The 11,915-nt window shown below is 52.9% G+C and overlaps 1 protein-coding gene across 12 annotated transcripts; it reads left to right on the forward strand.

Moving 5' to 3' along the window:
* The first annotated feature begins 1,050 nt into the window (after positions 1 to 1,050).
* Positions 1,051 to 11,637, forward strand: FRS3 (fibroblast growth factor receptor substrate 3). 12 transcript variants are annotated; one of them, XM_086765411.1, is made up of 9 exons: positions 1,051 to 1,253; positions 2,205 to 2,331; positions 3,314 to 3,495; positions 3,751 to 3,884; positions 4,087 to 4,175; positions 4,705 to 4,891; positions 6,824 to 6,985; positions 7,551 to 7,708; positions 8,517 to 11,637. In XM_086765411.1, exons 5-9 carry the CDS (start codon positions 4,110 to 4,112, stop codon positions 9,441 to 9,443), a joined length of 1,500 nt encoding a protein of 499 aa, XP_086621537.1. In that variant the 5' UTR covers positions 1,051 to 1,253; positions 2,205 to 2,331; positions 3,314 to 3,495; positions 3,751 to 3,884; positions 4,087 to 4,109; the 3' UTR covers positions 9,444 to 11,637. The 12 variants fall into 12 exon arrangements, with proteins under 12 accessions (XP_086621537.1, XP_086621542.1, XP_086621544.1 ...); XM_086765416.1 differs by having other exon boundaries at positions 2,228 to 2,331; XM_086765417.1 differs by lacking the exon at positions 1,051 to 1,253 and adding an exon at positions 1,764 to 1,844 and having other exon boundaries at positions 2,240 to 2,331.
* Positions 11,638 to 11,915: the final 278 nt, after the last annotated feature.

The raw sequence follows: 11,915 nt of genomic DNA on the forward strand, positions 1-11,915 counted from the left end.
GCGATTGCAATTGTAAAAATTGGGAGTGTGAAACTGACAACTGGAAAATCTGCAGCTCTCCTCGTGGCCTCCCTGTTGTCCTGTCACCCGTGTCCTGAACCCTTCCCAGAGAAGCCGCACGCTCCCGGCTGGGATGCCGTGCGTCGTCCCGGGCCAAACGCCGGCTGCGGGCACTGTGATTGAGCACATCCCATCAGGAGCGCCGGGGACGAGGCGAGACCCCGCGCAGCCCGACCACAAGCGATTGGGCGCCCATCAAGGTGGTCTCGGGGTGCAGCCGCCCTGCAGGACCCCAGCACCGAGTTGCCATTGACTGTGCTGGTTTAGTGCTCTGATACTGGTGGAACTGGGGTGGGTGGTGCGCAGGGATGACGGGAATGGGGGAGGCTGGGCGCAGAGCGCACCCCCTCCTGCCCCAGGCCTCCCCCAGATTCCCCTCCACTGACCCCCCAGCACCCCCTCCTGCCCCAGGCCCCCTCCACTCTCCCAGTCTAGAGCATCCCCTTGCCCCAGCCCCCCCCCCCCATATTCCCCTCCACTGACCCCCCTGGAGCTTTCCCCCACCTCAGACCCCCCCAATCCCCCTCCACTGACCCCCCCAGCACCCCCTCCTGCCCCACACCCCCCCAGTCCTCCTCCACTGACCCCCCAGCACCCCCTCCTGCCCCACACCCCCCAGTCCTCCTCCACTGACCCCCCAGCACCCCCTCCTGCCCCACACCCCCCCAGTCCTCCTCCACTGACCCCCCAGCACCCCCTCCTGCCCCACACCCCCCAGTCCCCCTCCACTGACCCCCCTCAGCCCCTCCTGCCCCACACCCCCCAGTCCCCCTCCACTGACCCCCCTCAGCCCCTGCTGCCCCACGACCCCCGTCCCTAGCCCCCGCGCCCCGCCCCCCGCCTTGGCCCCGCCCCTCGCCCCGCCCACGCCCCGCCTTGGCCCCGCCCCGAGGCCGCGGCGCCGCGGACCCAGCGCGCCCCCTGGCGGCCGCGCTCCCGCCTGCCCGGGTCCTCCCAGCCCGAGACGCTCTAGGCGGCGGCCGCCGGACTCGCTGCTCCCGGCGGGCCCGGCCCGGGCTGGGGCGGGGGGAACGCGGCGCTGGCGGGGCCGGACCCGCACCCGGTCCCGAGCCCGAGCCCGAGCCCGAGCCCAGACCCGGCGGGCCGGGCAGGGGACGGGCCGGGCCGGGAGCCGAACGGCAGCGGGGGCCCAGGCCTCAGCTCCCGGACGGCGGAGCCGGCCAGCGCCTCAGGTACCGATCCGCGCCCGGGCCTTCCCTCGGCACCGCGCCTCGGCCTGGGGCCCCTGCGGCCTGCATTGCTCCCTGTCGTGCCCCTCCGCGTCCCCTTGCACCCCCTCCGCACTCCCCAACCACCCCCTTACACCCCCTTGCACCCCTTTCCCCGTTACCCCTCCTCCGGGCTCGCCCCTTCCTCATATCCCCCGTCCCCGCGGGGCCCCTTCCTCCTCCCTCCAGGCCCTTCCCCTTGCCAGCGGCTCCTCTTGCCCTGGAGGTGTCCCCCTGCAGCCCCTCTCCTCCCTGCCGTGGTGGGTGCTGGGGGGGGTGGCAGTGGGTCTGTCGCTGCGTGTCACGGGTGGGTTGCTGCGGGGCCCGGTGCATTTCCACGCGAGGGCTGTCGCGGTGGGTGCTGGGGTGCCCTGGTCCTTTGGGATGAGGTGGACCCTCTTCTGCAGTGCCGGGTTTAGGAGAAACGCGTGGAGGCACGAGGGGGTCTTCTGCAGGCTGGGGGGGGGCGGGGGGCCACGGACGGAGCCTCTGTAGGAGCAGAGGGTTTGGGAGGAGAGCGAGCGACCCGGCTGCGAAACCGGGGAGAGGTGAGTTGTGGTCTGGAGACTGGGCCAAGGAGGGCAGCGAAGGTTTGAGGAGGGTGTAAGTTTGGGTCGTGGGCGGTGGGGAGGCTGGCGGGGAGGATGGGGCTGCTGGTCTCGGGAGGCGTGTGCTCTTACTCGCAGAGGAGCGTATCCGACCGTTGGAGTGGTTGGTTGGGCTAGTTAAGGCTCTGAATTGGCAAGCAGCTGTTGGAAAGGTGAGTGTCGAAAGCACCGGGCAAGAGATGGGAGCCTTGAGAGTCTCAGTGTCTGTGGAGGAGACGCCACTAAAACATTCCCCAGCGAGGAGCAGCGGGAAGCGCCGGGGGAGTGTTCAGGGATCTCGCAATGGTTTTTTTTCTCATTTGTTCAGTTCTGACCATAGTAACTGTTCAGGATGGGCGACAGCACTCCCGCCTAACCCCTCGGGCAGGTTAGACAGACACAGGTGGAGGGAGCACCAGAGGGAGAGAGGAATGAAGAAGAAAGAGGGGACAAAGGTAACATGTTTTCTACTATATATATATATTTTTTTTTTTTTTTTTTTACTGAGGGAATTGATGAGCTGGGAGTGGGAGGGCAGAGACAGTAGAGGACAAGGCCCCTAGTGACCAGATTAGATGAAGCAGAGAGGGATCTGTTGCTAAATTATTGATCAAAGCCTGTAAGGTCAGCAGGGAGTAAATCCATACCGAGTCTACAAAACCAGATAGGATGGCTTGAGCAGCGTGCAGTGTTGAACAGGGAGCGTGCGGTGTCATTACTGTTAGGGGTGGCGGGTACATGCAAGAGGGCAGCCGGCTTGATTTGTGCCCGAGCTCCTCCAGCTTGCTCAAAAGGAAGCGTTTCCCTGCTGGGGGGCTCTGCACCGTTAGGGCGTGGTAGGGAATTCTTCAGGCGTGGAGTTGCAGTGGAGAAGGTATTTGCGTTTTGTTTTGCTGTGAAAAATGAAATGGGACCCCTTGGTCAGCTCGCTGCTGGCTCTTCCCCCTCCCTCCGCACTGCTCTGCGCCGCAGGGAGCCTGAGGGCAGCTGCGCAACGTGGTTTTGCGCGAAGATGCAACTCCGTGATTCAGGGTTTAATTTGGAGGGACTGGTGAGGCGGATTCTGGCGTGGCAGCGTGTGAGGGTTTCCAACAGCCTTTTCATTTTATTTACTGCTCTAGTGCCAGGCTGCTTATCCATATGGCTTTATTCTCTCACGCCTCGGATAGAGAGATGGTTGGCTGTTCTCCCCGAATAAAACCTGGCATCCTCTCGTGTTATCTGCTGCTGAATCCCCTGCCCTGGAGTGGATGTGGAGTCTGTTAAGTTTGTATCCACGATAGCAGCATTTCTCACTACTGGGGCATGCAGCTCCTGCCTGCTTGGTGCTCACGCTTGCTGACTGTTGTCAGATGGCAGAGTTTGTAATGTTTTCTGGCATTTGTTACTTTTCATAGTCCGAAAAAAGAACAGCTGTTGTGTTCACTTGCTTTTAAGGCTGCTGGTTCTCTGACCCGTAAGGACCTTCAATCGAGCGATGGTATCTCCACGTTCCTAAGCAGCAGACGCGTGTGATTCTTCGTATCCTCACTGCTCTCAGCCATTCAGCTGTTGTGTTTCATCTGCACTACAGTAGCTCTGATAAACACCACTCCTGTGTAGGATCCCAAAGCCAAGAAGTAAAATATCTCTTATTTTTACATTTTTTTTTAGCTGTAGACTGTATTTTTTTTTCCAGAAATTTCAGGAGTGGTCTGTGCAGAATGATTTTTTATATTTGTATAAATGCAGGTAGTTAATTTGAAAAAAAAAAAGTGTGCCTGCCTTCCTTGTGATATTTGAGGGGAACTTCAGTCACAACCCCCTCCCCCTCACCCCTTGCTTTTTGATGTTCTCTGTTTTTTTAATTTCTTTAACTGTATTCTCCTTGCCAGGTGGAAGATGGGACCGTTTCCCTTGTGTTCTAGGTGACGCTGAAACCCGGTTACCATGAAGTCCTGAAGGAGACAGAGGGACAGTAGTGGGAATTTCTTCTCACTCCTCCAAAAAATCCAACAATTGCCTAATGGTAAGAAAGCTGTTCTTTTTAATTAGCCTTATGTGGTGTCCTTTAATTGAGGAACACGTTGAAGAGTTTGAGATCCAGAGACACTGGACCACGCGCAGGGGGATCGAGGAGGATACAGGCTGTAAATGCTGCGTGTTTGGAGAGGGTGGGGAGGAGCTGGTTTGAAAATATGATTGTTCTCTGTTTTGTGCCCTCTCCCCAGGGATTGCCTCTTATGCTGACGTCATGGGGAGCTGTTGCAGTTGTCTGTGCAGAGACAGCATCCCAGACAACCATCCCACCAAATTTAAGGTAAGTATTGCACCTTCATCCTCATCGGAGAGTCTGTGACAGCACCAGCTACCAGCAAAGCCCAGCATGGGTTGGGCTTTGGGCATGAAATGAAAGAAAATCTGTTCTTTCAGAGAAATCTTTCGTTTGATAAGCTTTGCAAATATGTTACTGTTTGGCCTTGTTGGGGTTGTTTTTCCTTTCCTTAAGCAACCTCTGCTGCAAGTGTGTTTTTATTTGCCGTAGAAATTGCTTCTGCACTGAGATTCAGCCTGAGCGAGGAAATGGGGAACTGAAGAGAAACCTTTGATTGCTCAGGGCTGTGTTCCAGTGTCTGTGCTGAGACACATCAGCTGAACTGCCAAGCACACAGTCTCCAGGGCTGCCGGCTTGGCGCCTTCTGCCAGGAATGAATTCACGCTCTCAGCTGAGAAAAAGGCATCTCAGTAAATGGAGGGGGAATCCGTGGGAATTACGGTGTCTTCGTGGGTGGGCTTTTCGTGATAGCAATGCGCTGAGTTTCCTGATGTGAGCTCTCTGCCCTCTGCAGGTAACAAACGTGGACGATGAAGGTAACGAGCTGGGATCTGGGATTATGGAGCTGACACAGACGGAGCTCATCTTGCACACTCACAAGCGAGATGCTGTCAGGTGGCCCTACCTCTGCCTGCGCCGCTATGGCTATGACTCCAACCTCTTCTCCTTCGAGAGCGGCCGTCGCTGCCAGACGGGGCAGGGTGAGTGTGGAGGATCCTGGAGGAAGGAACTGCTGAGGTTTCTGTTCCCAGGCAGCCAGAGTGAGCTGGTGTTTGTGTCCTCCCAGATTCCTGCACCTAATGAGTCAACAGGTTCTTTTGCAGCCTCTCTTCCCCCAGAATACCGGAGTGTGCATGCACATACAGTTAATACTCCTGATTGAAACACTCTTGAGAACAACTTCATGATTCAGAGCCTGGGCATAAATCTAATGGTCTCAGTTGTGGCAGTGCATCGGTGCTCATGAGGTAATTGGTGAAGCGGGCTTGAGCATTGGATGGGGCATATTTAACGCCAGAGAGGATGTTAGTTATGCTGTCAGCTCCAAGCTTTACAACACAACTGTTGGTTGGAGGGGTTGCTGGACTTCTTTCCTTAAGAGCTAGAAAGTGCCTTTTGCAAGAATGAAGCTTTGTGAAGCATCTTTTAGCTCTGGGGATAAAGCAAAAAGGCAATAGTTGTTTGAGCAGACTTCGTGTTTCTCGATGCGTTCTCTCTGCCTCTACTTAACGCTTTGCATTTTGTTTCTGGCAGCACTTTGTAACGTAGAGGGAAAGGAGTTTTACGTTTTGCTGGTTTTATGTATGGGGATGCTGTGCATAGAGAGGGGAAGTGAGTCACCCAGGAGCACAAGCCAAGTCATCATCAGCGCTGGGAATAGACTCCAGTTTTACAGTGGTGCCTGTTAGTTCCTTTCCCAGTCTGTCTCTCTTGCTTGTAAAGAGCTGAACGTTTTCTTGGCATCTGCATGCCTGGGGAAAAAAAAAATAAAAGTTTGTTTCTTCATTCTGTTAACGTGTTTGTAAACTCCTCCTTACCCAAAGGACTCCGCATGGCTGTTCAGTGTCTGTGTAAAGCACTGCGCAAATCTGTAGTGCCATATGCTTCTTTTTAATGTTTACGTACGTGGGGTTTTCCTCTCCTGGAGCCGTGTGCTTATCGGTTACCAGCAATGGGAATTGCTTGTCTTTGGTTTCTCTTTTGCCTTTTGCAGGATGCAGGTCAGTGATTAAAATTCTGCCCTGCGTGTGTTTTGGTTTTCATTTAGGTGCAGGCAGTGGTGATAAAGCAGAGCCGTTTGCTCTTCGTAGATTACAAAATTTTTAGCAGACACATACTTACTCATCGGTCTTCATGCAGACAGAAATGAGAGGGATGCCGTTGTGTTTTGATGAGTTTTCTCCCTTCCTTGTAGGATTTTTTTTTCTGCTTAGTTAATTTTATTTGGAGTGCTGCTCCCCACCTTATATAAGGCAGATAGAGCTATTTTTTTTTTTTTTTTCCCAGAATTTTTAAAACGTCCTTCTTTGGGGTAGCAGCTGTTGTTGCCATGCCGTTCTCGTTGCTATGGCTTTTGTGCGTGTGTGTGCGTGCCAGCTCGGGATTGGTTCGCTCAGCACACGCCAACTCTGGTCTGGGCTGCTCGTTTGGGGAGACACTGTTTAATTCCATACATTTTTGAAATACAACGTTCTTGTCCCTCCCTCACGTGCACACTCCACAGGGCCCAGTTCTGGTAGTCACTGGATAGACTTTCCCCTAGTAATAAGAACTGGACTGGGTGCCAAGTGAGTTAAAATAGAAGATTAGGGATGAAATGAGACCAGTTAGCCTGTCCCTTTCACGCCTCTGCTCGTGTGGGGTTGATTGTCTTCAGATAACTGGGGTGCTCAGTATTTTTCTTGTAATAATGCACCATTTGGTCAGATGGCAGCTGTGATGTTGTATTTCCGTTGATGCAGTAATCCACCAAGTTGCTGGTGGTTCTTCTGTGGCTTGCAGGGGTTGATTGTGTTAAATGCAGCAAAAGCAATCAGAGTTGCCTGTTGATTTAGAGCTGGAAATTACATAGACTTTTGTTAAAGCAGGATTGCGTTCTCACTTTTCTGACCCTTCTCTCTGTTGCTGTGCAGGGATTTTTGCCTTCAAGTGTTCCAGAGCAGAGGAGATCTTCAACCTGCTTCAGGACCTGATGCAGTGTAACAGCATCAACGTCGTGGAAGAGCCTGTTGTCATCACCAGGAACAGTCACCCCACGGAGCGGGAGCTCTCCCGGAACCCCCAGGCACCCAACAGTAAGGCTCCTTCAGCGTCTGGGGAGAAGAGGAGGGATCAGAGAGACACGGGCGATGTCTGCAATTGCTTGTATGAAACTGCCCTCTGCAAACCATGCGCTGCCTCGCTGCTGACCCGTCTTTATGTCCTTGTGTGCCTCATGCAGAATGTTTATTTTATTTTCTGCGATGTGGTATTTTGTTTCCAAGGAAACGGCGACAAAAAGCCCTTCAAATAGTCACCCGAGTTGTCACCCTTCAGTTGGTTTTCATCTGGACCGCTGCCAAGTGGCCTTTTTTAAGTAGCGTCTACACAAGCGTCAAGTGGTTCCTGGAGGAAACCACATCTGCAAGAATTCGGGTTTGCTCGATTCCTGTCTCCGTTAGGAGTGACTTAAATAAATTTAAACAAGAGGGCCCAGCCCTTGTATTCATTCTAGCTGCTTCACGGTAGGATCTTCCCCAGACAGGGTGATTCTGACTTACAGGGTGCAGTTAAGAGGCCAGCCTACTGTAAAAATGAAGTCAACTCTTATTTTGTACCAAAACGATGCTCTAATACTTACCTGTCTTGATTCTTTCCCAGGTCTGGGGTACACTGTCCCAGGATTTCCCAATGGATTTCACAGCTTCCCTGGAGAAACCCTCTCGTACTCTGCAGCCCGCCGCCCCTCCATGAGCAGCCTGAGGCATTCCTCCGTGGGTGAAGACTCTACCCATGCCCTTATTGGGCCTGAGGAGCAGGTAAACCTGGATGTCCTAAATTCTGCTGTTTGCAAGCAGCGAACAAGCAGCTTGTTTTGCTAGCCGTCCTAGGTTTCTCTTACTTCAGCAAAGTCCAGGGGTTACTTACACTGTGTCGTCCTTTTTTTTCCCCCTTCTTTTGCTTCATTTTGCTCTTGGAGATTTCTGCTCCCTGACGCTTCGCTAGAACAGGTGCTCTGTCAAGGCTGACTGAGTTGGCTTCCTTGATCCACAAGTATTTGTGTGGCAATTACTGAACAGTAGCACTCAGCTTGTGAGCCCAACCCACGTTGCCTTACCTGTCAGTTTTTGCTGCAACCCCTAAGCTGGTGTGCAGATGCACACCCGAGTTCAGAGTCTTTTTATTTTTATTTCTGATGTCCAGCTCTTTGTTCTTAGTTTTAGAATTTAAGATTTTTCCCTACAAAATCCAGCTTGTCTCACCCATTATCAGAGAAGCCTGTGTAGGTGTGAGTGCTGCAATATTGCCGGTGTAAGCCGCTCAAGGAAATACTTTGCAAGTGGCTTTCCTTTTTGTTCTGTGCCATATGCATCAAGCGTGAAATAGATGATGTGTATCTTCTGCAGTTGGACTCCTTTTTGTCTCTCCTTCAGCCCACAAATCCAGAAATGGATTTTGTGTTTTGCTTCCCAAAATCTTTTCAACTTCTGGAATTCTTTCATCTCCTCCTGCTTCATCAGCTACCGAAAAATTTTCCATTCCGGTCGGTTTCTCGGCTGCTGACAGCTGCTTTGCTCTTGTCTCTTCTCTTCTTCTTTCACTGTCCCTCTGCTTCTCTCCTTGCAGTCCCACACCTACGTCAACACAGCCAGTGGGGATCAGGAGCTGAGGGGCCGCCACTGTATGCACTCCTTGCCTGAAGTCCACCCTCCTTTCCCCCATAGGAACCACAGCTGCTCCCTCGAAGACCGCAATCCCCAGGTCTTTCTCCAGCCAGGGGAGGTTAAGTTCATGTTAGGTCCCACGTCCAACTACAGACGCGTCTGTCGGCACGACCGGGAGTGCAGGACGCACTTCTGCCCTCCCAACAACAACAACAACGAGCGTGACGAGGAGTGTCCTTCGCCCCAGTGCGTCTACGAGAACGTCAACGGCTTGCTGCCCCCCAGCACCTCCTCTCTCTGCAGAGGCGGGCGCTTGAAACTCGCTCGGGAGGACGCGGGTTTGCCCGGCTGCTCCCATCGCAGAACGGCGTTGCTGCACTATGAGAACTTGCCGTCGCTGCCCCCGGTGTGGGAGTGCCAGCCGCTCCGGCGGGGCGAGGAGGACGCGGGTGCCGGGGATGCGTTGACGCCTTCCCCCAACAGCTACTCCGAGGCCGGTGAAGAAGATCCGCTGCAGAACTACATGAACTCGGAGACCACTGCGCTGCACGGGGGCAGCAGCCAGCGGCGCAGGGGCTTCCTGCCAAAGCCTCGGCGTGGCTGCATGCCCAGCGTCTTCAGCTTTGACTTCCCCCGGCCCTGTCCGGAGCAGCCGCGACAGCTCAACTACATCCAGGTGGAGCTGGAGGCTGAGCCGCGCAAGGGACATCCGAACCCGCCGGTGCCCTGCGTCCCCCCTCCTGCCACCCACGAAGCCCGCCGGACGGACTCCTACGCGGTCATTGACCTAAAAAAGACAGCGGCCATGTCCAGTTTGCAAAGGGCCTTGCCGAGAGATGATGGGACTTCGCGGAAAACTCGACATAACAGCACTGACCTGCCTCTGTAAGGGGGAGCGCCGAGTGCAAGCGCTGCGTCGTGGCTTCAGTTCCTGCCCTGCGGTGTATTGCCCGCTGTGACTTCCATTCGCCATTGCCTTCTGCTTCCCTGTCTGCCCCATTTCCTGGTGTCATGGGATGGCTCCTACAGCTGATGTTACGGCTAATCTGTCTGTCCGTCTTCCCCTCTCCGTCTCTCTTGTGTAGTTCATTTTTAAAGCCTTGTGGGATATTTGACAGCGCTACTTGAAGGTTAAATTTCTGAGCACTGGCGTGTGGATACAGCCTCAGATGCTGGCTGCAGAGGCAGGGCAGTAGCATGGTGCAGGTGTGTTCCCAAAAGCGAGTTGCTTTAGGTGCTCTGCTGCAAATCAAGCCCCTCTCCTGTGGATTTCATGCCTTGCGACTCCAGGCGAGCTCTGCAGCCGGGCCACACCGCAGCTGGGTTTTGCCTTGTGATTTTGCCGGTCTCTGATGACTTGGGAGCTCGTGCTGCGGTCTTTCCCTTCTCAATTCCCTCCTTTCTCCCTTCTGTGCTGTTACCTACCTTCTTGAAGCTCGTAGAAGCTTTTTATACTTCTGTCCCGTTCTCAGATTTGATTTAAATTGGGCAGCTCTATAAATTAATAGAGGAGGACAGCCAGCCATGGGCACAGACACTGTGATCACATAAACCTGATTTCCTGAAGAAACCCTGCTTTAGAAGAGGAGGGGAAAACCGCAACTGAGCGAGAGATTTGAGGTTTAGCATAAAAAACTTTGATTGTACCATATCCTGTTTTGCTTTTTAAGGGTTCTTTTTGGTCGCTGTTCAGAAGTGATGTTGATTTATTTATTTGTTTACTTGTTTATTTATTAAATGTTCTTTTGCATCCCAGTGGAAATTGCCAAAACTGGTGCCAATATGAAACGTACTCGCTGTGGCTCACTCCTCCTGTCTGGGGAGCAGATCTCAGAAGAGATTGGTGGCTTTGCTGAGCTGCAGTTGGGGAAAAGAGGAGCTGTGAATCAAACATTTGGGTTTTTTTTTTGTTTTTTGTTTTTTTTTTTAAACTGGGACTGACTCACAGAGTGAGTGGGAAATGCTACGGGAGACGTGAGTGCAAGCAGAGCTGCCAGGCAGCCGAGCTTGGAGTTGTATCGGAGTCGTTGCCTACACCCGTGTGCCTGGCTGGATCCATGAGAAATATTTGATCAGTGTTTTGACTGAATGCGCAGTTTGTTTCCTACAACTGCGGACTTGGAAGGGCTAAATTTCAGCTCTCGGGTAAATTTGTGGCCTTTGATGTGGATTTTTTTCCCTTGACACCAGGGCTGAGTCTAAGCTGAGCGGTCAGACCTGTGCGAGGTCCTGCGTAGGGTCTCTGCTCCCCTCCCGCGGCAGGATGTTCCACCACCCCTCTCTGCACGGTGACGTGCTGCAGCTTAATCCTTCCCTGGATTACTCTTTGCCGTTGTGAGCTGTTTCAGTGAGCCAGACGTGCCCTGGGTTACTCTGGAGTCCCACCTTTTCTGCTGTTTGTTCTTCATCTTCTTCCCTGGGATAGGAGCTGAGAGATCCTGTGCTCTGCGGGCTGTCCCGCTGCCAGCGGAAGCGTTGCCAAACCTTGCTGTGCTCTCCTTATCCCCGATGTTTTCCGATGTCGAAGTCTGTGTGAAAGAGGAGAGAACCCAGTCATCCAGCTGCAGCCTGCTTCTGAGGTCCAGAAACCCGATTCCCAGATTTTTGAAGTTCAGCCTTTTTCATTTTGGTGCTGTGAGGTTGTACTGAAATGTGACCCTTTTGGGAGCAAGGACATGTGCCATGCACTTCAGAAAAAAAGTGATAAAAGCATGAGTAATGCCATGCTCGTGTCGGCAGCACATGGATTTCTTGGCTTGCTGTTGCACTATAAATTCAGAGTGCACAATGTGCTTAAATTCACTGGTTTTTCCTTCTTTTTGGAAGTCCTTGTGCTCGTCTTCCATTGTTTTCTCCACCCCAACCCTTGTGTGATCTGTAACTGAAAGGAAACCCAAGTAATATATTTTTATATGTATACCAAGTGACTTTATTTGAAGCAAAAAAAAAGACAAGTAATGTATCCCCCTAAATCTAGCTTTCATTTAGGGAAGTGAGAGAAGAAATTGTTTATATATACATATATATATATATATTTAAAAAGTTAACTGCGTTAAGCTTTAAATAAACTATTTAAAGAAAGAGTTTCTAAGCTGTAAGTGTCACCCTCTGGGACAGCACAGGGCGCTACTCTGGGAGCCTCCGGATGAACCTACCGTTCCACTGCCCGAGCTGAGAAATGCAAAATTCCCCTCTTCCCCCGCAGAAAGGGGAAAAAAGGGTGAAATGTTTTACATTTCCGTGGAGGAAGACGTTGGGGCCCTTTCCCACCCGCGCGGGAGGTTTGCGGGGTGGACAAATGGACAGGAAGATGCTGTTGGGTGGCAGCTTGTGTCTTGGAGAAAGCAGGTGAGGCCTCGGG

This window comes from Chlamydotis macqueenii, chromosome 23 (genome assembly GCF_036417535.1).
Source record: "Chlamydotis macqueenii isolate bChlMac1 chromosome 23, bChlMac1.mat, whole genome shotgun sequence".
In the NCBI taxonomy this organism is placed as follows: domain Eukaryota; kingdom Metazoa; phylum Chordata; class Aves; order Otidiformes; family Otididae; genus Chlamydotis; species Chlamydotis macqueenii.